General features: G+C 37.8%; 1 protein-coding gene across 8 annotated transcripts in view; it reads left to right on the top strand.

Moving 5' to 3' along the window:
• MARCHF8 (membrane associated ring-CH-type finger 8) overlaps positions 1–25,126 on the top strand; it is a 150,023-nt gene that overhangs the window by 46,513 nt on the left and 78,384 nt on the right. For all 8 annotated transcript variants that reach the window (XM_030940057.1, XM_030940059.1, XM_010383400.2 and 5 more), the window contains one exon: positions 9,223–9,402. In XM_030940057.1, the coding sequence (XP_030795917.1) occupies positions 9,301–9,402 (102 nt within the window). In that variant the 5' untranslated portion in view covers positions 9,223–9,300. The remainder of the gene's footprint in view (positions 1–9,222; positions 9,403–25,126) is intronic.

Below are 25,126 nucleotides of genomic sequence, written 5' to 3'. Positions count from 1 at the left end.
CATATAAATAGGCTGTGGTGGGAAGGTGCTGGGAGATCTGAGGGGACTGAAGAAACACTGCTTTTGCTGGACTATAGAGAGAGGGGTAGTACAAAATGAGGTGGGATAGGTACATAGGGCCTTGTAAGCTGTATTAAATGAGTATCTTGAGGTGTAATTTAGGCACCATAAAATTCACCTGTTACAAGTATAGCAATTCAGTGATTAGTAAATTTGAAGCAGTGCAGCATCATTGTAATCCAGTTTAAGACATTTCCTTTGCCCCCAAAGTTCCCTCTTGCCCATTTGCAGGTCATATCATACCCACAACTACACCCAACATGAGGCAATCACTGATCTGCCTTCTCAGCCTTCTCAAGACACTTTATAAAAACAGAATTGTATAATATATAGTCTTTTGTGTCTGACTTGTTTCAATTTGCATAGTCTTTGAGGTTCATCCATGCTGTAGTGTATATGATTGGTTTGTTCCTTTTAATTGCTGAATAGAATTTCATTGTATAGATAAGCCACATTTTTTATCTATTCTTTAGTTGGTGGACATTTGGGATATTCCCAGTTTTGGGCTATTATGAGGAATGCTGCTATGCACATTCATATGTGTGTCTTTGTGTGGACATATGTTTTCATATCTCTTGGATGAATTCCAAGGACTGCAGTTCCTGGGTCATATGATAAGTTTATGTTTAACTTTTCAAGAAACTGCCAGACTGTTTTCCTGATATCTATACCACTTTATATTCTCACCAGAAATACATGAGAGATCTAATTTTTCTATATCAAACAATTAGTATTGACTGTCTTTTTGATTGGAGCCATTCTAGTGTTTTTGGTAGTAGCCATTCTAGGGGGGGTATAGTGATATATTATTGTGGTTTTAATTTGCAGCATCTTTTCGTGAGTTTATTAGCTATTCATATGTCTTCATTATTTTATTTTATTTTTTAGAGACAGGGTCTCACGCTGTTGCCCAGAATGGAGTATATTGCTCACTGTAGCCTGGAACTCATGGGCTCAAACCACCGTATTGCCTCAGCCTCCCGAATGACTAGGACTACAGGCACATATATATGAGAGCCTGGCTGTCATATATCTTCTTTGATGAAACGTCTGTTAATATATTTTGTTTATTTTAAAATTATGTTGTTTGTCTTATGTAGGAGTTCTTTATTCTAAATACAAGTCTTTTATCAGATATATGATTGTCAAGTATTTTTTCCCCAGTCGGTGGCTTATCTTCTGTTTTATTAATGGTATCTTTTAAAGTACAAAAGTTTTGAATTCAATAAAGTCTGATTTATCAATATTTTCTTTTTAAATAACATCTGCAAAGGTGGGCATTCAAGCCAAAGTTATGGATTAAATCACCCAGGAAAAGGGAGCACAGAACGAGAATCAGAGAGGGTTAAATGAAACTTTGAGGAATCTCTGCATTCAATGTCATACTATAGGAGATAGATCTGCAGAGGTGGAGATGGAGCAGGACCACTAGGACGGTGTTATGTCATTTAAGTCAAAAGAGTATTTTAAGACTAGGAAGAGAGTAAAAGTATCAAGTCAAATAACATGAGGGCTGCAAAACAATTTTTAGGCTTAATATGGAGAGCATGGTAGACCTTACTGTACGGAAGCCAGATTGTAGTTAGTTGAAATGTGTATAGAAAGTGAGGAAATGTTGAATGTGAGTGTAGACACCTTTTCCTGGAAGAGTAGTGTAGATGGGACAGTAGCGGGATATGAATGAGGAGTAAAGTGAAGTTTTCTTGCCTTCTTTTTCAAATTTTTAATGAGACAAGGTAATCTCTTTATTTATTATCTAAATAATGATCCAGGAATAATGCCACTTTTGGAAAGTGTGTGGCATTAGGTGTTGATCCATTTAAGGTCACATGAGTCTCATACCTGTTATTCTTTTTATACTTTCTCTCCATTGAGTTCTTCAAAATATCTTCAAAATCTAAAAAATAAAAGTAATATGTGTACTAAAATACATGTAATAAAAGGAATACATTTCATTTTGAAAAATGAATTGTAAGCCCAAACTCTCTTATTCAAAACTCTAGGATTAGAAATATTTTGGAATTTAGAAATTCTCAGGTTTTTAGACAAGTAATCTGCTACATATACTGTAAATTATCAGATACTCCTATCGAGGCTTGGAGTAAGATGCCTTACTCAAATGTGCTATTTCTGCATTGAAGTATATATAATATTTACACTAAGTAGCGTAAGTATAGTTTTGAGTAGCTTCCTGTCAGTTCAGGTCAGGTTTCGGCTCCAAGGATTTCAATCAAGTTTTTTGTTGTTGTTGTTGTTGAGATGGAGTCTCACTCTGTTGCCCAGACTGGAGTGCAGTGGGGCGGTCTTGGCTCACTGCAAGCTTCGCCTCCTGGGTTCACACCATTCTCCTGCCTCAGCCTCCCAGGTAGCTGGGACTACAGGTGCCCATCACCATGCCCGGCTAATTTTTTGTGTTTTTAGTAGAGACAGGGTTTCACCACGTTAGGATGATCTCGATCTCCTGACTTCGTGATCCGCCCGCCTTGGCCTCCCAAAGTGCTGGGATTACAGGCATGAGCCACCGCGCCTGGCCTAGGAGTTCAATTAGTTTTAGTGTTAAATAAGTAAAGAAAGGGTAGAGTGGTTTTTAAAAATTTTTAATTTTTGGTAGTTTTCTGAATTTTAGAACTGTGATTAGCAACTTGGTGTACCTAATGTCCTAGAATGAAAAACAGTAGTCCTTTGCTCTGGTCCTCCACAGTCCACAGCATTGTTGTTGGAATGGGCAGAATCTTCCCCATAGGGCAGCCGCATGTGTCTTCTGAGAGTTGCTTCCATGTTTCCAAATAATATGTTCATACTGTTTCTTGACTCACAAACATTAGCTATTATCTGTTGACTTCCTTTTTTACCCAACCTTCCCTCTTCCCATCCTCCCAATTTGGTTATATCAGTGTTGCTTATATCATCGTAATGTTTACACTGTTGTCCATGTTGAAATTTGTAGTGTTCATTTTAAAGCCAAATTATTACATTTTCTTTCTTCTATAGTTTTTGTTGTTAGTAATTGCTTTATATTTTCACTTGCATAATTTTTATTATTCATATCATTAGTTCTTTTTAGGTATCCATGATTGTACATGTCACTGCATCTTTGCTGTTGAGCTACCATGCCTGGCCCAAGATAGAGGTTTTCTTATGTTAGGTATTGATATTGTATTTTAGCATTTATTTGTAGTACGTAGTGACATAAATGACTGATTCTACAGGTTCTACATAATATCATAAATGACATAAATGACTGATTCTCTGTCCATGTATGTTCATGTATCTTGATATACTGGTGACTCCCAATATGCATTTGTGAACATGTCTTTGTTTTCTTTTTTTTTTTTTTTGAGATGGAGTCTTGCTCTGTTGCCCAGGCTGGAGTGTAGTGGCGCATTCTCCGCTTACTGCAACCTCCGCCTCCCAGGTGCAAGTGATTCTTCTGCCTCAGCCTCCGGAGTAGCTGGGATTACAGGCCACCACCACCACGCCCAGCTAATTTTTGTATTTTTAGTAGATACTGGGTTTCACCACATTGGCCAGGCTGGTCTCAAACTCTTGACCTTGTGATCTGCCCGCCTTGGCCTCCCAAAGTGTTGGGATTACATGCATGAGCCACCGCTTGGCCTATGTCTTTGGTTTCTTAAAGGCATGTGAAGCTCGGTCTGTCCACGTTGAGCTTACCTCCTTCCCCTGCTGCTTTTCTGTGCATCCCTGTCGTGTGAGTACACAGCCAGAAACCATGGGACAGTTCAGATCCCTCACTAGGTTATGTTAGTCCTGCTTTTCAAATGACCTCACTTCTCCCTCCATATCCACAGCCTTAAGTCTGGCTTTGATCATTCAGTGCTGATATCTAGAATTGATCTCCTCACTCCTTTTACTGCTTTTTCTCTTTCTGTTTCTGTTAGCTGCTGTGCATGGACTTCTCATTTTTTACATGAAATTTACTCCTTATAAAAACAGGCTTAGCTTCAAATTGTTGATTCTAACAATGCCAGTCAGGATGTTAAGATACAATTTACAGCAGGGAGGAGCAGGGTGCTGCTGGAGAGTCTGGCACCCTGCAAACAAGGGTACAGGGAGGCATGTGAATGCTTCCTGGGGTGGCCGTTCCTCTGAGATGCTGCAGCTGGCATTTGTCTTCTCCTAGCTCCCCACATTGTTATCTGTATTTGTCCAAAGCATTGTTTTTGGAATGGGCAGAATCTTCATTTATGTTAATCATCTGGAAAGAGCATAGAACAGTTTGACTATGAAGCCATACTGATTGTCTTCAGCATTGGCCTTTCCTACCACTCTCCTTTTAGGAAGGGGATTGTCAACCTTGCTTCCTCTCAGAGTCAAGCTGCTTATGTGTTGTACATAAATGTTAGAAAGGATTCACGGTCCCAGTTGTGTAAATCTGTGTTTGACTGAGGCATAGGGGATCAGAAAATAGTTCTGGAAAAACAAAGCAAACCTGCAGGTTTTTGTAATGCAGTGAGAGAAATCACTGCAAATGCCTGGAAAAGCCTGCCGGCAGATGTGCTGATGTTAAGAGCATCTATGTTTCACTCTTGTCACCCAGGCTGGATTGCAATGGCATGATCTCAACTCACTGCAACCTCTGCCTCCCGAGTTAAGCAATTCTTCTGCCTCAGTCTCCCAAGCAGCTGGGATTACAGGCACCCACTACCACACCTGGCTAATTTTTGTGTTTTTAGTAGCGATAGGGTTTTGCCATGTTGGCTAGGCTAGTCAAAAACTCCTGACCACAGGTGATCCACCCACCTTGGCCTCCCAAGTGCTGGGATTACAGGCGTGAGCCATCGCACCCAGCCTGGACACCAGTCTTATTTGATCTTCACAGAAACCCTGTGAACTGAGTGGACATGATTACCCTTCTCTTTTACAGACGAGGAGACCAAACAGCTTACAAATGCATCAGTTTGCCCAACATCCACAATTAGAGCCAGGATTTGAACTTAGGTTTCTGATTGCTGACTTTGTACTCTTTCTATTGCCTTCTGATTGCTGACTTTGTACTCTTTCTATTGCCTTCTCAAAACTGGAAGGGATGAGTGAGATAGGGCAACAGTAGCCATCTCCTACTTAGGAGGCCTACTTAGCACAATTTTTTAAAGGTTCATCCATATTGTGGCATGTGTCAGTACTTTATTTCTTTTTATTGCTGAATATGGTTCTGTTGAATGGATATAGCTTATTTGATTTATCCATTCATCATATGATGGACATTTAGGTTGTTTCCACCTTTTGGCTATTAAGAATAATGTGATACATTCATGGACAAGTTTTCGTGTGAGGAAATGTTTGCATTTCTCTTGGGTGTGTATACCCTAGGAGTGAAGTTCTTGGGTCATATGATATTTAACATTTTGAGAAAGAGCCAGACTATTTTTCATAACTGCTACATAGATCCCCACTAGCAGTATATGAGGGTTTCAGTTTTACAACATCCTTGCCAACACTTAACTGTTTGTCTTTAATTATGAACATAATTAAAGTAATATCTGATAGTTTTGATTTGTATTTCCTTGATGGCTAATGATGTTGATTAACCCATTTTTCATTGGGTTATTTGTCTTTATTATTATTATTATTATTTTGGTGGAGACGGGGCCTCGATATGTTTCACACACTGGTTTTGAACTCCTGGCCTGAAGCAGTCCTCCCACCTCAGCCTCCCAAAATGCTGAGATTATAGATGTGAGCTACTTGCACCTGGCTTTGTCCTTATGTTATTGAGTCCTAAGAGAGTTCTTTATGTATTCTAGATACAAGTCCCTTATTACATATATGATTTGTAAACTTTTTCTTCTATCAGTTGTCTTTTACACTTTTTTTTTTTTAAATAGAGGTTGAGTCTTGCTATATTACCCAGGCCTTTCTTGAGTTCCTAGCCTCAAGATATTCTCTTGCCTTGGCCCCCCAAAGTTCTGGGATTATAGGTGTGAACCACTATGACTGGCTGTTTTTTCCCTTTCTCAGTGGTGTCTTTTGAAGCACAAAAGTTTTTATTTTGATGATGTGTAGTTTGTCTATTTTTTCTTTGTGTGAGGAAGAGATCCAAATTTCTTTTGCATGTGGCTATCCAGTTGTCCCATCACCATTTGTTGAAAACAGTACTCTTTCCCCAAGGAGTGATCTTGGCACCCTTCTTGAAAATCAGCTGACTATAGATACGTGAGTTTATTTCTGAAGTCTAAATTCTATTCCATTGATATATCTATTCTTATTCCAGTACCACACAGTCTTGATTACTGTTCCTTTGTCTTAAGTTTTGCAATCTGGAAATGTGAGCTCTCCAACTTTGTTCTTCTTTTTCGAGATTGTTTTGGCAGATCTGAGTCCCTTGAATTTCATATAAATTTTCAAATCAGCTTGTCAAATTTCTGTAAAGAAGTCAGCTCAGTTTTTGATAGAGATTGCTTTGACTCTCTGTATCAACTTGGGAAGAATTGCCATTTTAACAATATTAAGTATTTTGATCCATGAACATGGGCATCCATTTCTAGTTTCTTCAACAACCAGCTTTGGCAGTATCTCTTCTAGATGTGGATGTTCATGTTAGGTGTGCTGTATTTTGCAAGTTAGCATTAGTCAAATTGAAGCCCTCATGCCTGGATTGTCAGGCATAGTGCTGAGGTTTAACTGTTACTCTTATGTAAAGATGAATTTAGTTGATATAAAAGATGTCTGGAGATTATGCAAAGAAAATAATGTGAGTAATATATGATTATACTCTTCATGTAAATCTTCACATAAAAAATGGCATGGCCTGTTTTATGGTTTGTTTGTAAACTCATTTTTATCCTAAATATGTCTGGCATAGGAGAGAGATTGTTTCAGGCAAACTTGTAAGTCTGTTGCGTTGTGGTGGTGGTACATATCAGAAGACTAACTTCAGTGGCAGTGAGGAGGGATGTCCTTCAAAACCGCAAAAATTTTGAGACCCTCTTGCATCTGTGTTTCTGTGCCATAAATAGCCCTTCTCAGGCTTGTCATGGGCATGTACCAATGATGTAATAATGATGATTATATCAGAAGCACCACAGGTAGCTATTGGCATGATAGGTATAGGGCTTTGGATATGGTCAGTTTGACTAAGTATTCCAAGAGGCCCCATGGAGTTTGTCATCTGTAACAGAGGACTTTAGTGCATTAGTGATGAAAAAACTGCTTACCACTGCTATTGTGATCTCTCAGGGAGTACAAGGCAGCTCCGCAGTAAGTGCCTCTTGTCTTGTGTGATGTGCTTGAATACAAACATTCAGACTGTTTCTTGGGCACAGTAGTGCTCCATCTTGAAGCACTGAAGTAGTGCTTCATCTTCCTCATCAAAGGCTTGAAATAGAGTAGATGGTGTGTGATATCTAGACACTAACATCACCTGTTCTATTTTCCTTTTTTTGTTGTTATTATCAATGATCACTCACCCACTTACTGTAAAACTAGACTTTATGAACAGATTATTGTTTTAGCTAATTTTCTTCTATGTGTTGTTCCCTCCCAGTTTTGTTCCTTTTTGTTGTTCATTGATTCTAGAGTTGTGTGAAGGAAGCCATTTTGTGAGTCCTGGTGCTCCTCTGCTTGCTTAGGGACACTACCAAGAGTTGGCACCAGTCTTACAAACGCCTGCCTTTGATCCAGAGTAGAGTTTTGGGAGAGGTAGAGTAAGTGACTGCTTATCAAATGTGATCTTGGGGTTGTCAGGCCCTGTTGTTTACCCTGCCTTTTCCTACTGCCTCACTTGTCCCCACCCCCTACCCCACCACACGGTTAATAAATGAAAATCTCCAAATTCAAGATTCATTCTTTTGGTTGAAGGCTTCCATTTTCTGTTAAAATTTGAACAAAATGAAACATTTTACTACATTAAATCTTCTGGATAATTTACATTTAACTGGTTTTGTATACAGAGTTGGATAGATCTCAGCTGGTAAGTGGGGAGAGAGAACAACACACAATTCAATTATTAGACATTTTGGGGGATGTGTAAGAGAAAACCAGAAAAAGGGCAGGGGTACCTGGAATCACTGAAGACGTCTTATGCATACACTGTTATTTTACCTAAAGGCAGCCTTTCTCATGGTTCTCAGGCATGTCATGGTGACCCTTCATATTCTCTAGGAAACCCTTTACAGCAGTGTTTGGCAAACTACAGTCTTGTGGGCCAAATCTAGCCTGCTGCCTATTTTTGTAAATAAAGTTTTATTGCTACATAACTACTCTCATTCATTTACATACTCTCTCTCTCTCTCTTTTTTTTTTTTTTTTTTTTTGAGACAGAATCTTGCTCTGTTGCCCAGGCTGGAGTGCAGTGGTGTGATCTCGGCTCACTGCAACCTCTGCCTCCTGGGTTTGTGCCATTCTCCTGCCTCAGCCTCCTGAGTAGCTGGGACTACAGGCGCCTGCCACCATGCTAGGCTAATTTTTTGTATTTTTAGTAGAGACGGGGTTTCACCGTGGTAGCCAGGATGGTCTTGATCTCCTGACCTTGTGATTTGCCTGCCTCAGTTGCCCAAAGTGCTGGAATTACAGGCATGAGCCACTGCACTTGGCCCATTTATACACTTTCTGTGGGTGCTTTCATGCCACAGTGGCAGAGTTAATTAGCTGGAACAGACTTGGACCACAGTGCCTAAAATATGTATCTTGCCCTTTATAGGAAACGTTTGCCAACAGCTCATGTAAAGTCTATACTTTTGGAAGGTTAATTGTGGATCATAGATATCTTGAATTTAATTTGGACTTCCTAACCTCTGATCTCACCATTATGTGGACTCACAGGCCGTGGTTTTAAGGAAAGATCACTGCTTATTTCAGGATATATGCTTGGTCATGATAAAAAAAGTTTAACTTCAAAAATATTCTTAAAATAAATGGTGTCACTGCCTTGTTTTAAACCTAAGTAGCCAATGGAAGATTAATCTCTGATTATACATATACATCATCCACCTGCCTCTTTCAGGTGGTCCCATCTTATTATGAGAAATGTTAGAATTTTCCCCTTAGACATTCATCTTCTATTGTTTTTGAAGACCAAACATTTATGTCACCATAAGTTATTTAAATATACATATGAATATAAATATAAAATGGTAAGCTCACTCTTGGAAATTTAAAGTGTTTTAGCTGAGTTATGTTTATTCTCTCTTCATTTTCTCTCAGCTTGAAATCCATGGCCCAAAATGACTCTACCAGTGGAGACTCTCTTCTGTGAAGACAACGACCAGATAGGAGGTTGGGATGAGCATGCCACTGCATCAGATCTCTGCCATTCCATCCCGGGATGCCACCTCTGCTAGAGTCCACAGAAGTAAGACCAAAGAAAAGGAGAGGGAAGAACAGGTACTGGGAGAATATCTTTTTTAGTTTCATTACTTTTATTAAATTTTTATTAAAGATGACCTAGAACAATGCTTAAACTCTAAAGGTCAGGTTTTCACTGTTAATATGCTGATAAGCACACAAATAGTTGTACTCAGAAGGAATTGTCTTTTTGTAGATTTCTAGGTTTTCAGATTTTGGTGTAAACTATTATGCTTATAAATGGTTATAAATGACTTATCTTCATTGATTAAATCTGCCTGATTATTTTTGATTAATCACTGTGACTAAGTTCTTTGGATTCTCAGAACATGATGCTGCTAGGTCCCTATTCATTGTAGTGTGAAATTTGGACACCAGATGGCTGGAATTTCTTAATGTGTGTCTTAGTCTGCCTTAGTGGCTGTAACAAAATGCCATAGCCTGGGTGGTTTAAATAACAAGCATTTATTTCTCAGAGTTCTGGAGGCTGGAAGTCTGAGATTAGGGTGCCAGCATGGTTGGATTCTGGTGAGGTCTTATTTCCTGACTTATAAACAGCTGCCTTCTTGCTGTGTCCTCACATGGCATGGAGAGAGGAAGGAAGCGAGCTGTCATGTGGCTGTTCATATAGGAGAACTAATCCCATGGAGAGGGTTCCACCCCCAGGACCTAATTGTCTCCTCCAGGCCCCACCTCCAAATACCATTACATTACGGATTAGAGTTCCAGCATAAAAATTTTGTGGGAAACATAAACATTTAGTCCATAGCAGTGTGTATATGAGGAAGCTATGCAAACTTGTTTGGAATAGAAAAAGGAAAATGTCCAACGGTGAGGCCAGGAAGGGAGATTCTTTCTGATATACACCCTCACTGCAGGTTTACTGTAGGTGGATATTTAATAAAGCCTTATTGAGTTTATCTGTTTGATGGGATTTTTAAAGTCTAAATAAATAGCATTAATCAATTATTTGTAGAATGGGGATTTTGATTGGTATTGGGAAGAAAGAGAAACTATTCTGTCTCACCTTAGTGTGGGGATATTTTGAACATCCAGTGGCAGCCTGACAGTTCAGGGTGTCATGGAGCTCAGATGAGGTGGCAGAAGTGGAAGAGCAGTTGAACCAGGAACTTATAGGACCCCATGAGAGCTTCAGCAGCAGTGGCACAGGATGAAAATAGTGGTTGTGTTTCTAGGGTCTCAAATGTGGTATCAGGATTGATTTGAAAGGTAAATTTTTGTCCAGTGGAACCTATTTTTATTTATGCAGCTTTTCCTGGCACAGGTTCAACCCAAAATCTTTTGCTATGATTTCTGATCCTCCTCTGCTTGGGAGATTTTATTCCTTCTGAATCCCGTAAGAAGAGCGAACTCTTGCATTTTATGTAGACGCAAATAATCCACCTGTTTGCTTAGTCTAATCTGTTAACACACCCTCGCTGAAGCCCATAACTGTAATCTTCTACAGAGGGTTAATGACTTTTATACAGTTGTCAATACAGTTGATGAATGAATGAATATGAATTAAGTTTCAGTGATATGGGATCATGTCACTGTGGAGATGATCTATTATTATTATTATTATTATTATTATTATTATTATTATTTTTGAGATGGAGTCTTGCTCTGTCCCCCAGGCTGGAGTGCAGTGGCATGATCTTGGCTCACTGCAAGCTCCACCTCCCGGGTTCACGCCATTTTCCTGCCTCAGCCTCCCGAGTAGTTGGGACTACGGGCACCTGCCACCTCGTCCGGCTAATTTTTTGTATTTTTAGTAGAGACAGGGTTTCACCGTGTTAGCCAGGATGGTCTTGATCTCCTGACCTCGTGATCCTCCTGCCTCGGCCTCCCAAAGTGCTGGGATTACAGGCGTGAGCCACTGCGCCCGGCGAGATGATCTGTTATTTCAAATACAGTATGAGAACCTTGCAATAGTATACTTTCATTTCTTTCCTTCTGGCCTTTTCATTATTGTCTTTTAATAAATTTTAAACCCTAGAATATATTTTTAAAGAAATACTTTAAATAATTTTCTTTTAAATAATAGTAGATTCAGGTACTCAGGTAATTACCATTTCTCGTGTATTTCCATCTATCATTTTTATTTTGTCTAAAGGACTTTAGCATTTCTTACAATGTGAGTTGGCTGATAGTGACTTCTTTCACCTTTATTTAAAAAATATTTTTTATTTGTTGCTTGTGTTCTGAAGTTGTGTTTGTGGATCAGTGGGTTTACAGTTTTCGTAGAATTTGGAGCTTTTTGGCTATTCTTCAGATACTTTTTCTGTCCCCTCATTCTTTATTTGGGGACTCCATTATACACATTGACTGGCTTAAAGTTGTCCACTGCTGCACTTTTAATTTTTTAAGGTTTTTTTTTTTTTCCTGCATTTTATTTTGGATATTCTGATTGCTTTGTTTATAATTTCATCAATATTTTCTTTTTCCATATCTACTCTGCCAGTAATTCCATCTTTTGTATTTTTCATCTCAGACATGTTTTTATCACTAGACATTTGGCTTGGATCTTTTTTATATCTTCCATGTCTCTATTCAGCTTTTTTAGTATATGAAATAACAGCTATAATGACAGTTTTAGTGCTCTTTTCTGTCATTGCTGGCATGTGTGACTATTCTGAGTTTGCTTTTCTCCCTCACTTGATAACTTCAGTCAGTTTTATTTTCATTTTTGTTATTATTTTTTACTTATTTTTGAGTACAGATCTTGCTCTGTTGTCCAGGGTAGCATGCAGTGGCATGATCACAGCACACTGCAGCCATGAACTCCTGGTCTCTAATGATCCTCCTGCCTCAACATCCCAAGTAGCTGGGACTATAGACCAGCTATATGTATATGGCCTGGATAAGTTTTTCTTTCATTTTGTAGATTCAGGGTCTTGCTATTGCCCAGGCTGGTCTCAAACTCCTGGGCTTAAGCAGTCCTCACATCTTGGCCTCCCAAATTGCTGGGACTGCAAGTGTGAGCCACTGCACCTGGCCCAGTTTCGTTTTTAAGTAAAAATTTACTTTAGACTAGTTTTAGATTTATAGAAAAATTGTTAAGCTAGGATGGAGTATTTTCATATACCCAACACCCAGTTTCTCATATTGTTATTATTTATAGATTTAGTACAAGTGCAGTGTTGTTACACAGATACATTGCATAGTGGTAAATATCACCTTAATAGTGTACATAAACACCCATGAGGTAATTTCTCATCCCTCACCCACTCCCATCCTCCCACCTTTCTGAGTCTCCAGTGTTATTATTTCACTCTGTATGCCCCTGTGTACACATTTTTCAGCTCCCATCTGTAAGTGAGAATTGAGCTATTTGACTTGCTCTTTCTGAGTTATTTCACTTAAGATAGTTACCTCCAGTTCTATCCATGTTGCTGCAAAAAACATGAGTTCTTTTTTTTTTTTTTTTTATAGCTGAGTAGTATTCCATGGTGTGGATTACTTTGTCCAGTCATCCGTTGATGGACACTTATATTGATTTTATATTTTTGCTATTGTGAGTAGTCATGCAATAAATACTTGAGTGCAGGTATCTTTTTGATATAATGATTTCTTTCCCTTTAGGTAGATCGCCAGTAGTGGGATCACTGGATCAAGTGCTATTTCTATTAGTTCTTTGAGATGTCTCCATATTTTTTTTCCATAGAAGCTGTACTCGTTTACACTCCCAACAACAGTCTATGAACATTCCCTTTTATCTGCATCCTTGCCAACATCTGTTACTGATTTTTTTTGACACTTGAATGATAGCCATTCTGACTGGTGTGAAATGGTATTTCATTGCTTTTATTTGCATTTCCCTGGTTATTAGTGATGTTCAACTTTTTAAATGTTTCTTGGCCATTTGTATGTCATCTTTTGCAAAATATGTGTTCATGCCCTTTGCCCATTTTTAAATAAGGTTATTTTTTCCTTGTTGAGTTGAGTTCCTTATAGAGTCTGCAGATTAGCCTTTTGTAAGATACATAGTTTGCACATATTTTCTCCCGTTCTATAGATTGTCTGTTTTCTCTGTTGATTATTTATTTGCTGTGTAGAAGCTTTTTATTTTAATTAAGTCCCATTTGTTTGTTTGCATTTTTGTAGCTTTCTTTTTGAGGTCCTAGGCATGAATTCTTTGTCTTAGACCAATGTCCAGAAGAGTTTTTCGTAGGTTTTCTTCTAGAATCTTTATAGTTTCAGGTCTTTCAGGTCTTTATACTTTCAGGTTTTTAATCCATCTTGAGTTGATTTTTGTTTATGGTGAGCGATAACGGGTCCAGTGTTATTCTTCCAATTCTCCCAAGTACCACATACAGAATAGGGTGTTCTTCCACTAGTGTATGTTTTTGTTGACTTTGATGAAGATCATTTGGCTGTAGGCATGTGTCTTTAATTTTGGGTTCTATAATCTGTTTCATTGATCTACATGTCTGTTTTTATAATAGTTTTGGTTATTATAGCCTTATAGTACAATTTGAAAGTCAAGTAATGTGATGCCTCGAGTATTGTTCTTTTGCTTACCGTTGCTTTGGCCATTCAGGCTCTTTTCTGGTTTCATATGTATTTTAGGATTGTTTTTTCTAATCCAACGATGTTAGTATTTTTATAGGAATTGCATTGAATCTGCAGATTTCTTTGGGTAGTATGGTCATTTTAATGATACTGGTTCTTCTAACCCACGATCATGTTTGTGTCTTATGCGATTTCTTTTATCGATGTTTTGTAGTTTTTCTTGTAGAGATTTTTCACATCCTTGGCTGAGAGTATTCCTGGGTATTTTGTTATTTTTTGGTAGCTATTATAAATGGGATTGACTTCTTGGTTTGGTTCTTGATTTGGTTCTCAGCTCGATTATATTATTGTTGTATAGAAATGCTACTGATTCCTCCTCTCAACAAAAAATAGAAAAATTAGCTGGGTGTGGTGGCATGTGCCTCTATTCCCAGTGACTTGGGATGCTGAGGTGGGAGGATCACGAGCCCAGGAGGTCGAGGCTGCAGTGAGCTGTGACCGTGCCACTGCACTCTAGCCTGGGTAGCAGAGTGAGACCCTGTTTCAAATACAGATAAACCTCTAAACAAAAGAAATACTACTGATTTTTGTAGGTCGATTTTGTATCCTGAAACTCTACTGAATTAATCAAATTTAGGAGTGTTTTGGAGGAGTCTTAGGGCTTTCCGGGTATAAAATGATACCATCAGCAGACAGAGATAGTTTAACTTCCTCTTTTACAATTTAGATGTCTTTCCTTTCTTTCTCTTGCCTTACTGCTCTGGCCCGATAGGACTTTTAGTACTGTGTTGAATAAGAGTGGCGAGAATGGAGATCCTTGTCTTGTTCCATTTCTCAAGGGGAATGCTTTCAACCTTTCCCCATTCAGTATGATGTTGGCTGGGGGATTCTTGTATATGGGTTTTATTATTTTGAGGTATGTTCTTACTACAGCAAGTTGTTGAGTGATTTTTATCGTGAAAGGATGCTGAATTTTATCAAATGCTTTTTCTGTATCTATTGAGATAATATTATGGTTTTTGTTTTTAATCCTGTTTATGTGGCATATCACATTTATTGATTTTTATGTGTTAAACCATACTTGTATCCCTGGAATATAACCCACTTGATTGTGGTGTACTATCTTTTTTGATGTGCTGTTGGATTTGGTTTGCTAGTATTTTCTTGAGCGTTTTTGCATCTGTGTTCATTAGGGGTATTGATTGATTCTGTTTCTGTTTTTGTGTATCCTTGCTTGGATTTGGTGTTATGGTGATACTGGCTTCATAGAATGAGTTAGAGAGGATTTTCTTCAATTTGGGGGAACAGTGTCAATAGGATTGGTACCTGTTCTGCTCCTGGTAGAATTTGGCTATGAATTCATCAGCTCCTGGGGATTTTTGTTGTTGGGAGATTTAAAAAAAAATTTTATTACTAGTTAAGTCTTCTTACTGGTTATTGGTCTCTTCAGGTTTTCCCTTTCTTCTCGGTTCATTCTTGAGAGGATGTGTGTCTTTAGGAATTTACGCATTTCATCTAGGTTTTCTAGTTCGCGAGTGGAGAGATGTTCATAGTAGACTCTGATAATCTTTTGTGTTTTTGTGGGTATCATTTGTAATGTCTTTTTCATTTCTGATTGTGCTTATTTGAATTGTCTTTCTTCTTGGTTAGTGTAGCTAGTAGTCTGTCAATTTTGTTTATCTTTTCAGTGAAGCAACTTTTTGTTTCTTTATCTTTTGGGTTTTTATGATCTGAATTTCACTTAGTTCTGCTCTTCATCATTTCTTTTCTTCTGCTAGCTTTGGGTTTGGTTTGTTCTTGTTTTTCTAGTTCCTTGAGGTGCTATGTCAGGTTAACTTGTGGTCTGTTTTTTCAATTTAGGCATTTAACACTATAAACTTTTCTTTCTTGAATCCGTTTACAGTCAACACTATCAGCTTTTGCTGTATTCCAGAGGTTTTGGTGTGTTGTGTTTCTACTTTTATTTGTTTAAAAAATTTTTAAACTTCCATCTTAATTTCATCACTGACCCAAAAACCATCCAGGAGCAGGTTAATTTCCATGTATTTGTATAGATTTGAGAGTCTTTCTTGGAATTGACTTTAGGTTTTTTCCACTGTAATCTGAGAAGCCACTTGAAATGATTTCAGTTTTTTAAAAATTTATTGAGATTTGCTTCATTCATTAAGATAAAGTCTGTCTTGGAGAATGTTGCACATGCTCATAAGAAGAATGTATATTCTGTGATTGTTGGGTAGCTTGTTGTATAAACATCTGTTAGGTCTATTTGTTCTACAGTCCAAATTAAATCCAGTGGGGTTTTTTTTTTTTTTTTTTGTTCTATCTCAGTGATCTGTCTAGTGCTGTCAGTGGGGTGTTGAAGTCCCCTCTTGTGCTATGAAGGAATGCCCAAGGCTGGGTAATTTATAAATAAGAGATGTTTATTTGGCTCACCATTCTGTAGACTGTACAAGAAGCACAGTGCTAGCATGTGCTCTGGTGAAGCCTCAGGATACTTTTACTCATGGTGGAAGATAGAGAGGAGCCAGTATATCACTTGACAGTAGAAGGAGCATGACAGAAGGAGGAAGCGCCAGACTCTTTTAAACAACCAGTTTTTGTGTAAACTAATAGAGCGAGAACTCATTCCTTACTACAGGGATGACACCAAGCCATTCATGAGGGATCTGCCCCCATGACCCAAACACCTCCCACTAGGCCCCACCTCCAACATAGGGTATCTCCTTTCAACATGAGATTTGGAGGGGACAAACATCATGTATCTCCCACTATTATTGCATTGCTTTCTAGCTCTTTTCTTAGGACTAGTAGTATTTGCTTTATGAATCTGGGTGTTCTGGTGTTGGATATATACATATATAAGATTGTTATCCTGTTGAATTGATCTGTTTATTATTATATAATTACTTCTTTTATCTTCTATTACTGTTGTTGATTTATACTGTCTGTTTTATCTGATGTAAGTATAGCTACTCTTGCTTGCTTTTTGGTTTCTTTTTGTGTGGAATATCTTTTTTCACCCCTTTGCCCTGAATTGATAAGTATCTTTACAAATTAGATGGTTTTTTTTTTTTTTTTGGTAAGCAGCATATGATTGGATTATAGTTTTAAAAATCCATTTAGTGGATCTATATCTTTTTTTTTTTTTTTTTTCTTAAGAGACAGGATCTTGTTCTGTTGCCCAGGTTGGAAACTCATGGGGTCAAGCGATCCTTCTGCCTCAGTCTCCCATGCAGCTGTTACTACAGGTGTGGCACAATGCCCAGCTAATTAAAAAAAAACTTCGTCACTGTGTTGTTCAGGCTGGTCTTAAGCTCCTGGTCTCGAGTTATCCTTCCCCCTTGGTCTCCCAAGGTGCTGGGATTACAGATGTGAGCCACTGTGCCTGGCCCCAATCTGTGTCTTTTAAATGGTGCATTTAATCCATTTACATTCAAAGTTGATATGTGAAGTTTTGTTTTCTGTCATAATTTGATCTAGTTGCTTTATAGTCTCATGCATGTAATTGTTTTTTAAGACCCATGGGTTTTATACTTTTGTGTGTTTTATGATGGCAAGTATTAACCTTTCATTTCCATGTTTAGAACTCCCTTGAATGTTTCTTGCAGATCTGGTCTAATGATGACAAATTCCCTTAGTGTTTGCTTGTGTAGGAAAACATTTATTTCTCCTTTATTTATGAAGTTTATTCTAGTTGGATATAAAATTTGTGGTTGACTGTTTGCTTTTTTCTTTAAGAAGTCTGAGAATAGTACCCCAGTTTCTTTTGGCCTGCAGAGTTCCTGCTGAGAAGTCCACTGTAAGTCTGATGTGATTCTCTTTATAGGTGATTAGGTGGTTTTTTAGGATTTTTCCCTTCACATTGACTTCAGATAGTTTGATGATTATTTTGGTGAAGTCTATCTTGCAGTGCATCTACCTGGAGTTCTCTTAACCTCTTGTAGGTGATTGTCTAAATCTGTATGAAGACTAGGAAAGTTTTCCTTCAATTATTTCCTCAAATAGGTTTTCCAAACTTTTTACTTTTTCTTTTCCCTCAGGAATACCTAGCACTCATAGATTTTCATGTTTTATTTAATCCCATACTTTTTGAGGGCTTTGTTCATTTTAAAAAATTCGTGTTTCTTTAGTTTGTTCTGACTTTGTTAATTTGAAAGACCTGTCTGCACTCTCTGAGTTTCTTCTTTTGCCTGGTCCAGTTTATTTTTAAAGCTTTCAACTGTATTTCATAATTTCCTCAATGATTTTTTCATTTTTAGGAGTTCTGTTTTTTCTTTTTAAAGAAAAATCTATTGCTTTGCTAAATTTTCATTAAAATCCTGAATTTTAAAAAATTTCTATGTGTTGGATTTCAATTTTCTGTTGGATATCATTGAACTTCTTTAAAATCAATTATTTTGAATTATTTATCTGCTGTTACAAAGATCTCATTTTGGTTAGGATCCATTACTAGAGTTAGTGTGATCCTTTGTGGGTGTTGTAACAGTTTTTTCATACGTCCAGAATTATTTGGTTTCTTCTCATCTGGATAAACTATCTTTTTCTTATTTTTGAAATTACTTTTATTTGGACAGGATTCCCCCCCTTGAGGATATGACTATAATTTATGTCGTGTAGGGTCTTCTGACTTTGATTCTGTGTACTTTCAGGTGGCAAAATATTTCCTTGGTTATAAATAGCCTTAGTGGGTTGACTTTCTCAAATGCCAGTTGTAGTAGCAATGTACTGGGTGTAGGAGCAGGTTCATAGTCTCCTGCAGAGCTAGGGTGGCAGAGGTTTTGATATACTTATTCCTATGCTGTTTGCTTATGTCAGCAAATTTTGTATTGGGTTGTACAGTTGGACCTCCAGGCTAATAGGTGGTGCTTGCAGGTAAGAGCAAGCTGAGGTGGCCACAGAAGTGTTTATGCTTGATCTTTTTATTTTTTTAAAAAGAAACTGCATCTCACTTTTTCACCTAGGCTAAAGTGCAGTGTTGCAATCACAGCTCACTGTACCCTTGACCTGGGTTCAAGTGATCCTCCTGCCTCAGCCTTCTGAATCACTGGAACTACAGGCACATGCCACCTTGCCTGGCTAATTTTAAAATTTTTTTGCAAAGATGGGGTCTCACTTTGTTGCCCAGGCTGGTCTCAGACTGTTAGCCTCAAGCAATCCTGTGTTGTGGGTCTGCCACCAGGAAGAGTAGGCTCCTCTCAGTGGGAGCAGCTAGGTAGGCATCTGTGGGGGAGGTAGGCAGTTGTACAGAGTGTGATTTGCTTACATCTCAGTACCACAGCAGCCTGGAGCAGCAGTGATGGTGGCATCATTTGCCCTTGGGTTGTGTAAAAGTACCTGGCCTTCTCTCTTCCAGCCTGACTTGCTGGCTGATAGCAGCAGCTTCTCAGGGCTCGGAAACCTGTGTACTCCATGTGAGTTTGAGCAATGCCTCTGTTAGTCTCCAGGCAACTCACTCTGTTAGGCTGGAGACCTTTGAGGGTCAAGGGGGTCTCCCACAGCTAGCATTGCAAAAGTCCATGGTGAGAATGTGGAACCCTGGGAGTCTCTCATCTACCCTTTCCCAGCATCTAGAAGCTTCTTCCATCTCTCAACAATCCTGACTGAGCACCTGCTTTGCTTCCTTCTCCTTTGTGATCAGTGATTCCTGTTACTTTTCAGTTGAATTCCAGTGTTCTGTTTTGGATTACCTATTTGAAGGGTGAATATCTACTTGCCGGTTTGGAGCTTTCCATGGAAGAGGCATGTACTAGCTGCATCTAGTTAGCCATCTTGAACCGAGCTTCCAGTTTCTCATATTATTAACATCTTAAAATAGTGTGCTGCATTCATCACAGTTAGTGAACTAATGTGAATACGTTTTAGTTTTAAAGTCCGCACTTTATTCAGATTTCCCTACTTTTTAACTTTTTACTTTTTTTGTTCTAGGATCTCATCTTAGGATGTAGCATATTACATTTTGTTATTGTATCTCCTTAGGCTCCTCTTGGCTATGACAGTTTCTCAGATTTTCCTTGTTTTAGATTACTTTGACAGTTTTGAAGAGTACTGATCAAGTATTTTGTGGAATGTCTTTCTGTGGGAATTGTCTGATATTTTTCTCATGACTAGACTAGGGTTATAGGTTTTGGGATGAAAGTCCCACAGATACAATGTACCAGTTCATCACAACAAATCGTGTACACTATCAACATGATTTGTGACTGATTTTCTTGACCACCTGGCTGATATAGTGACTGTCAGGTCTCTCCACTATAAAGTTACTCTTTTTCTCCCCTTTCGTACTTTATTCTTTGGAAGGAAGTCGCTATGCATAGCCCACTTTAAAGAGTGGGGATTTGTGCTCTCCCTCCTTGAAGGTGGAGTCTCTACATAAATTATCTGGAATTCTTCTACATGTCTGGAACCCAAGTTGTAAGATTGTCCAAAAAACACATTTTTCAACTTTCTGCCCTGTACTCCTTGATAATGAGATCCTGAAAGAAATGATCTGTATCCCAGGATTCCTGAAAGATGATAGCCAAGAAGGTAATTCAGTGATTAATTTATTTTAAAGTAAGCTACATAGAAAATAAAAGTGGTATTTTATATGTTTATAAACAGTCCTATTTTGGCCCTGTTGTCCTACTACTAAGGTTAAAAGGAGATTTTACCATGCAGCATCAGGATGATGGTCATGTAAACACATTTCATATTTGCCCTAAAAATACATGAGTGTTGACAGATCATACTGTATTCATTTGTACCTAACATCTTTTGAAAAAATGACCTCACAATGTTCAAGTGATAACAATATTTTTAGACAGAATCACCACACTTTTACTATTAAAATTTATTCTCTTTTCTTTATTAGATAAATTCTTCCCTTTTAAATAATAAAAACCTAATATAAGGAACCTGGAGAAAACCTCTTGAATTTTAACATTGCAGTATCTCCAGAGCCATGTGGGCAAACTCCCAGTTTAATGCTTGAACCTACTCTGTATTGTCATGGCCAGTTTGTTTTTAGGGCACCAGTAGGGTATCAGCCCTGATGCTAACCCCCTACTTCCAAAGGCAGTTGTTTTGTGTCTTTTTTTTTTTTTTTTTTCCCGCTACCAGAGATTTGAGATCCAGTATAAGAACAAACTGTCTATAGCTTTCTCTTAACTGACACTTTTACTTTTTGGTTCCAGGAATTGCTAGTCTTATTCTGCAGGATAAAAATCCCTTATGTCACGTATTATTAGTTGAGTCTCTCAACATTCTAGTTACTATCTTTTAGACCATTTCTAGCTTTTTTATAGAAGTATGTTTACATGAAGAGATGAATATGCATCTTTAAAATAAATACTGTCTGGTTAGGGATCACCATCCGTGAGATCATTTGCGTGGCTTCTTGAATCATCCATCTACCTTACCTGCAAGGGCCGCAAGAGATTAATATTCTCATACTTGGAAACCAGAATTTTTTTGTCACCTGTTTACTTCTCCTTGGTCCCTGGAGTGATTCTTTCACTTCTACTTCCAAGCATGTCTTTCCTGTTTGGTAATCACAGCTATCACTGAAACCCCTTGGGAGTATCTCCTAGTTGGCTCAAACATGTATACAAAGTTGTAGCATGCTTAACATTTAAGAACCAAAGATGACTTCTTTACTAAATGGTCATTTTCTGCTTTGTAAGCTTGTTTTCTTTGAGAATAAAGATAAGTTTTGATGTTTTTCTAGAGATTAAAAAAGAGCATGCTATTATAAAACATTAAATTCAAGTTGACCCATTTGAGTGGCTACATCTATATTTTCTTTTGCATATGTAGATTTTTGAAGCTTAAATGCAGATAAAATTATGTGCAGCTTTGAGGTCCTGCAATTTTAAATATTCTTAGTAAAAAACCAACAATATCAATTCCAGCTATTTTATATATTAGCAGCTTACCTATCTCAGCATAAAACTTGAGAACTGGTAATGGTTTGCTGTTTATTTATTTAGAGTTTAGAGATGGAAGGAATGCACAGAATAACTGTAGCTGACTTCTGTGGATGTTGGTCTAGTGATAGTTTGCTAGTTAAGAGATCACATAATCTAGGTAAAACCAAGAGTCTTGTCTGGTTATGTGGTAAGTGAAGCATTTGCAGTTGGTTTCAGTATGTTGCATATAAGTTGAGTCAAGGTGGTGTATGAATACGTTTGTCTAGGTATCACTGTAGGACTTGATGATTTTAATTTCTTGGTTGTCACTACTGTCTTGTAGCTGTCCTGTGTGAATTGGACAGCTAGGTGGCAGATAATTTTTCACATTTTCTATCAGTAACTTGAAAATAAGAATACCACTCAAATATATTTATTTATTTTTCACTCTTTTTTTTTTATTTAGTTTAGAGACCGGGTCTCACTCTCACAAGCTGGAGTGCAGTGGATGATCATAGCTCACTGCAGCCTTGAACTGCTGGGCTCAAGTGATCCTCCCATCCTAGCCTCCTGAATAGCTGGGACTATAGGCATACGCCATCATGCCTGGCTAAATTTTTTATTTTGAAGAGATGAGATCTTGCTATGTTGCCAAGGCTGGCCTCAAACTCCTGGCCTCCAGCCACCCTCCCACCTTGGCGTCCAAAGTGTTGGGATTATAGGTGTGAACCACCCTACTGGGCCCCTAATTTATTTATTAATGCAGAGATTGCAGTAAATAATACTACAGTCCTAGTATCCTGTAATCGTTGTTAACGGCTTTCGATACGTGATGTTATTGAGATGACTTCCTTATTTTACACATGAATAAAACAGCTCCAAAGATAAATGCCTTATTCATGGTCACCTGACTGTATATTTTTTTCCATATTGTTTTGTTTCCTCTAAAAAAAATGCTTGCACATGAATATGGTCTGCACACACATATTTTTTCATTCATTTGTGCATCAAATAGTTCTGTGTTTTTAAGAGACAGGGGTCTCATTCTGTTGCCCAAGTTGAAGTGCGGAGGTGCAATTATAGCTCACTTGGGAGGCCAAGTGTTGGGATTATAGACACGAGCCATCACACCTGGCTTGGAATGTTTCATATCTTCCATACCACTTTTGCATAGGGAATGAACTGTCATCCCTTTCATCCAGTCATCCTAATGCTGAATTTGTGTGTTTTTCATGTTTGTTTCTGAAGAACTCAATTTACCACATTTCAGAAGCCTGTTTTTTTAAAAGCAGAGTAGGGGACTGCTGTTGGATTCACACTGTTCAGGTAATACGTGAACAGTGGTTGAGTTACAAGGACATCTTAATAGCATCTTTTTCCTCAGGGCTTTGGTTTTGAGTTAGGCTTAGGCTGATTAAGGTGTAGTGTTTATGTATTACTAGCTGTGTACATAATTAGCACTTCTAAGCAGAGTCATACACCCACATTGGGAAAGATGTGCTCAATTGATTTGTATTACACCCCAGGATTGTTAACCAAGGTGTGTAGATGTCTGTTCCCTGAGAGGAAAGGTCTTTTCACCTAATTAGCAGTGTGACCTCGGGTTCTTATTGAACTTGGAGGAGGCTGCTTATTTTCTGGAAAGTGGAGATGAAATGGTTACTTTGTGGTTACTCTCACAGTGTGTCCACTCCCAGGTAGTGTCCTTCTGGCCTCAGTGGCCCTCCCACACCAATCCACTGAGAGTTGTCACGCCAAATCTAACAGTCACAAGGCTAGCATCTTTTACCAACAAAACTTTGATTAAAACTGAAAATATTATTTTGTAAAATTAATACGAAGAGTTTTTTGGGGGAAATTTGAACTTTGAACTCCTGGCTTTGAAAAGTTGTTTATCATTAAAAACAGAAAAATGTGGGAGGACTATTTTAGATTATAAAAAACTAAAAAGACAACCAGTAAATATGTGTACCTTGATGGAACCTGTTAGAAGACATAAATAACTATAAGTTGTGTTTTTTGGACAACTGGGAAAGCTGAATATTTTCTATATATTAGATGATAATGATAGAATTATGGTTAATTTTATGCATCAGAATATGTATATCAGAGAAGGAAAAAGTAAATGGGCAAATTTTATAACAGTTGATGCTTCTAGGTGAAGGACAGACAGGTATTCATTATACTATTCTTTTAGCTTTTCTGTAGATTTAAAGTTTTTCAAATCAAAAGTTTTGGGAAATAAAAGAATTTGCTTGCCAAATGTGAGCTGAAGAAAGAGTCGCAGTAGACAATAGTAAACAGCAAATTATATGAAACAATTTAAAGGCCAATGGGCAAGTTATCTCACACTTCCTAGGTATTCATATAATTTTAAATCTGATTCCAAATTTTTTGTTATCTTATGTAAACGTTGGTTTGCTCCGTGTCTGGGAGGCACAGGCAGACTTTCCAAAAGGAGCAGAAGCATGGGCAGTTTTAAGGAATCCATTTTCAGATCTTTACCTTCTGCATACACTTGAGCCTAAAACTGTTCATGCACCCACATTTCTGAGCAGCGAGTTTTCCACTCTGAAGAAGGAAAGGCCCCTACGTTTTACTATGTCCCTTAATTTTACTGCGCTGCATTGTCCTAGGGAATAAAAATCAGGTCATCAAACAAAGGAATACTTGGAATTATTGGTTTTGGGTAATCTTTTTACTGATTAATCAAATCATGATATACCTGCCTAGGCAATTTATCTTTTCCTGTCTTATTCAATAGGCTTCAAAACGAAGATATTTGGGCACATTCTGGATTCAGATATATCGTAGGTAGATTGATAAAAGTGACTTCATTCCCCATCAGTTGTTCTTCAGTGAAGAACTTTTGGGGGAAAGACCCTTAAAAGCAAAGCAGAGTGAGTTTCAAGTGATGAAAACAGTTTTCTAAAAAATGTAACGTAATTAAAGATAAGTTGATTGTTTTTAGCTGTTCACAGGTTTAGTTGCTAGGATGGGTAATTAGAAAGCAATATACCTTTGAACAGCAACTTTTCAAGATATTACAGATAACAAAGTTAAAAATATGTGATTTTTGTGATTTCTTGCAGTTGAAATGTGTATCATTCAACAAAGTAGTTAATGCTTTTTATCAAATCATATGAAATATTCCAATTATATTTAATCCTCGTAAAATATTTTGTATTTCTATCTCCTAATAAAAAATGTAATTCTATTCTTGCTGTCAGACTGATTTGTTTTTAGAAGTACAGTAATTGCAGCAGGTTTTAAGCTCACATTGGTATTTGCTTCACGCCCCCTCGTGTGGCAAAATGGAATTTGTAGACTAGGTAAGTGCTTAGAACATAACAAAAGTGCCT

The sequence above is a fragment of the Rhinopithecus roxellana genome, chromosome 11 (genome assembly GCF_007565055.1).
Source record: "Rhinopithecus roxellana isolate Shanxi Qingling chromosome 11, ASM756505v1, whole genome shotgun sequence".
In the NCBI taxonomy this organism is placed as follows: domain Eukaryota; kingdom Metazoa; phylum Chordata; class Mammalia; order Primates; family Cercopithecidae; genus Rhinopithecus; species Rhinopithecus roxellana.
The sequence above is the reverse complement of the archived record's forward strand: the minus strand, read 5'-3'. Positions and strand labels throughout refer to the sequence as shown.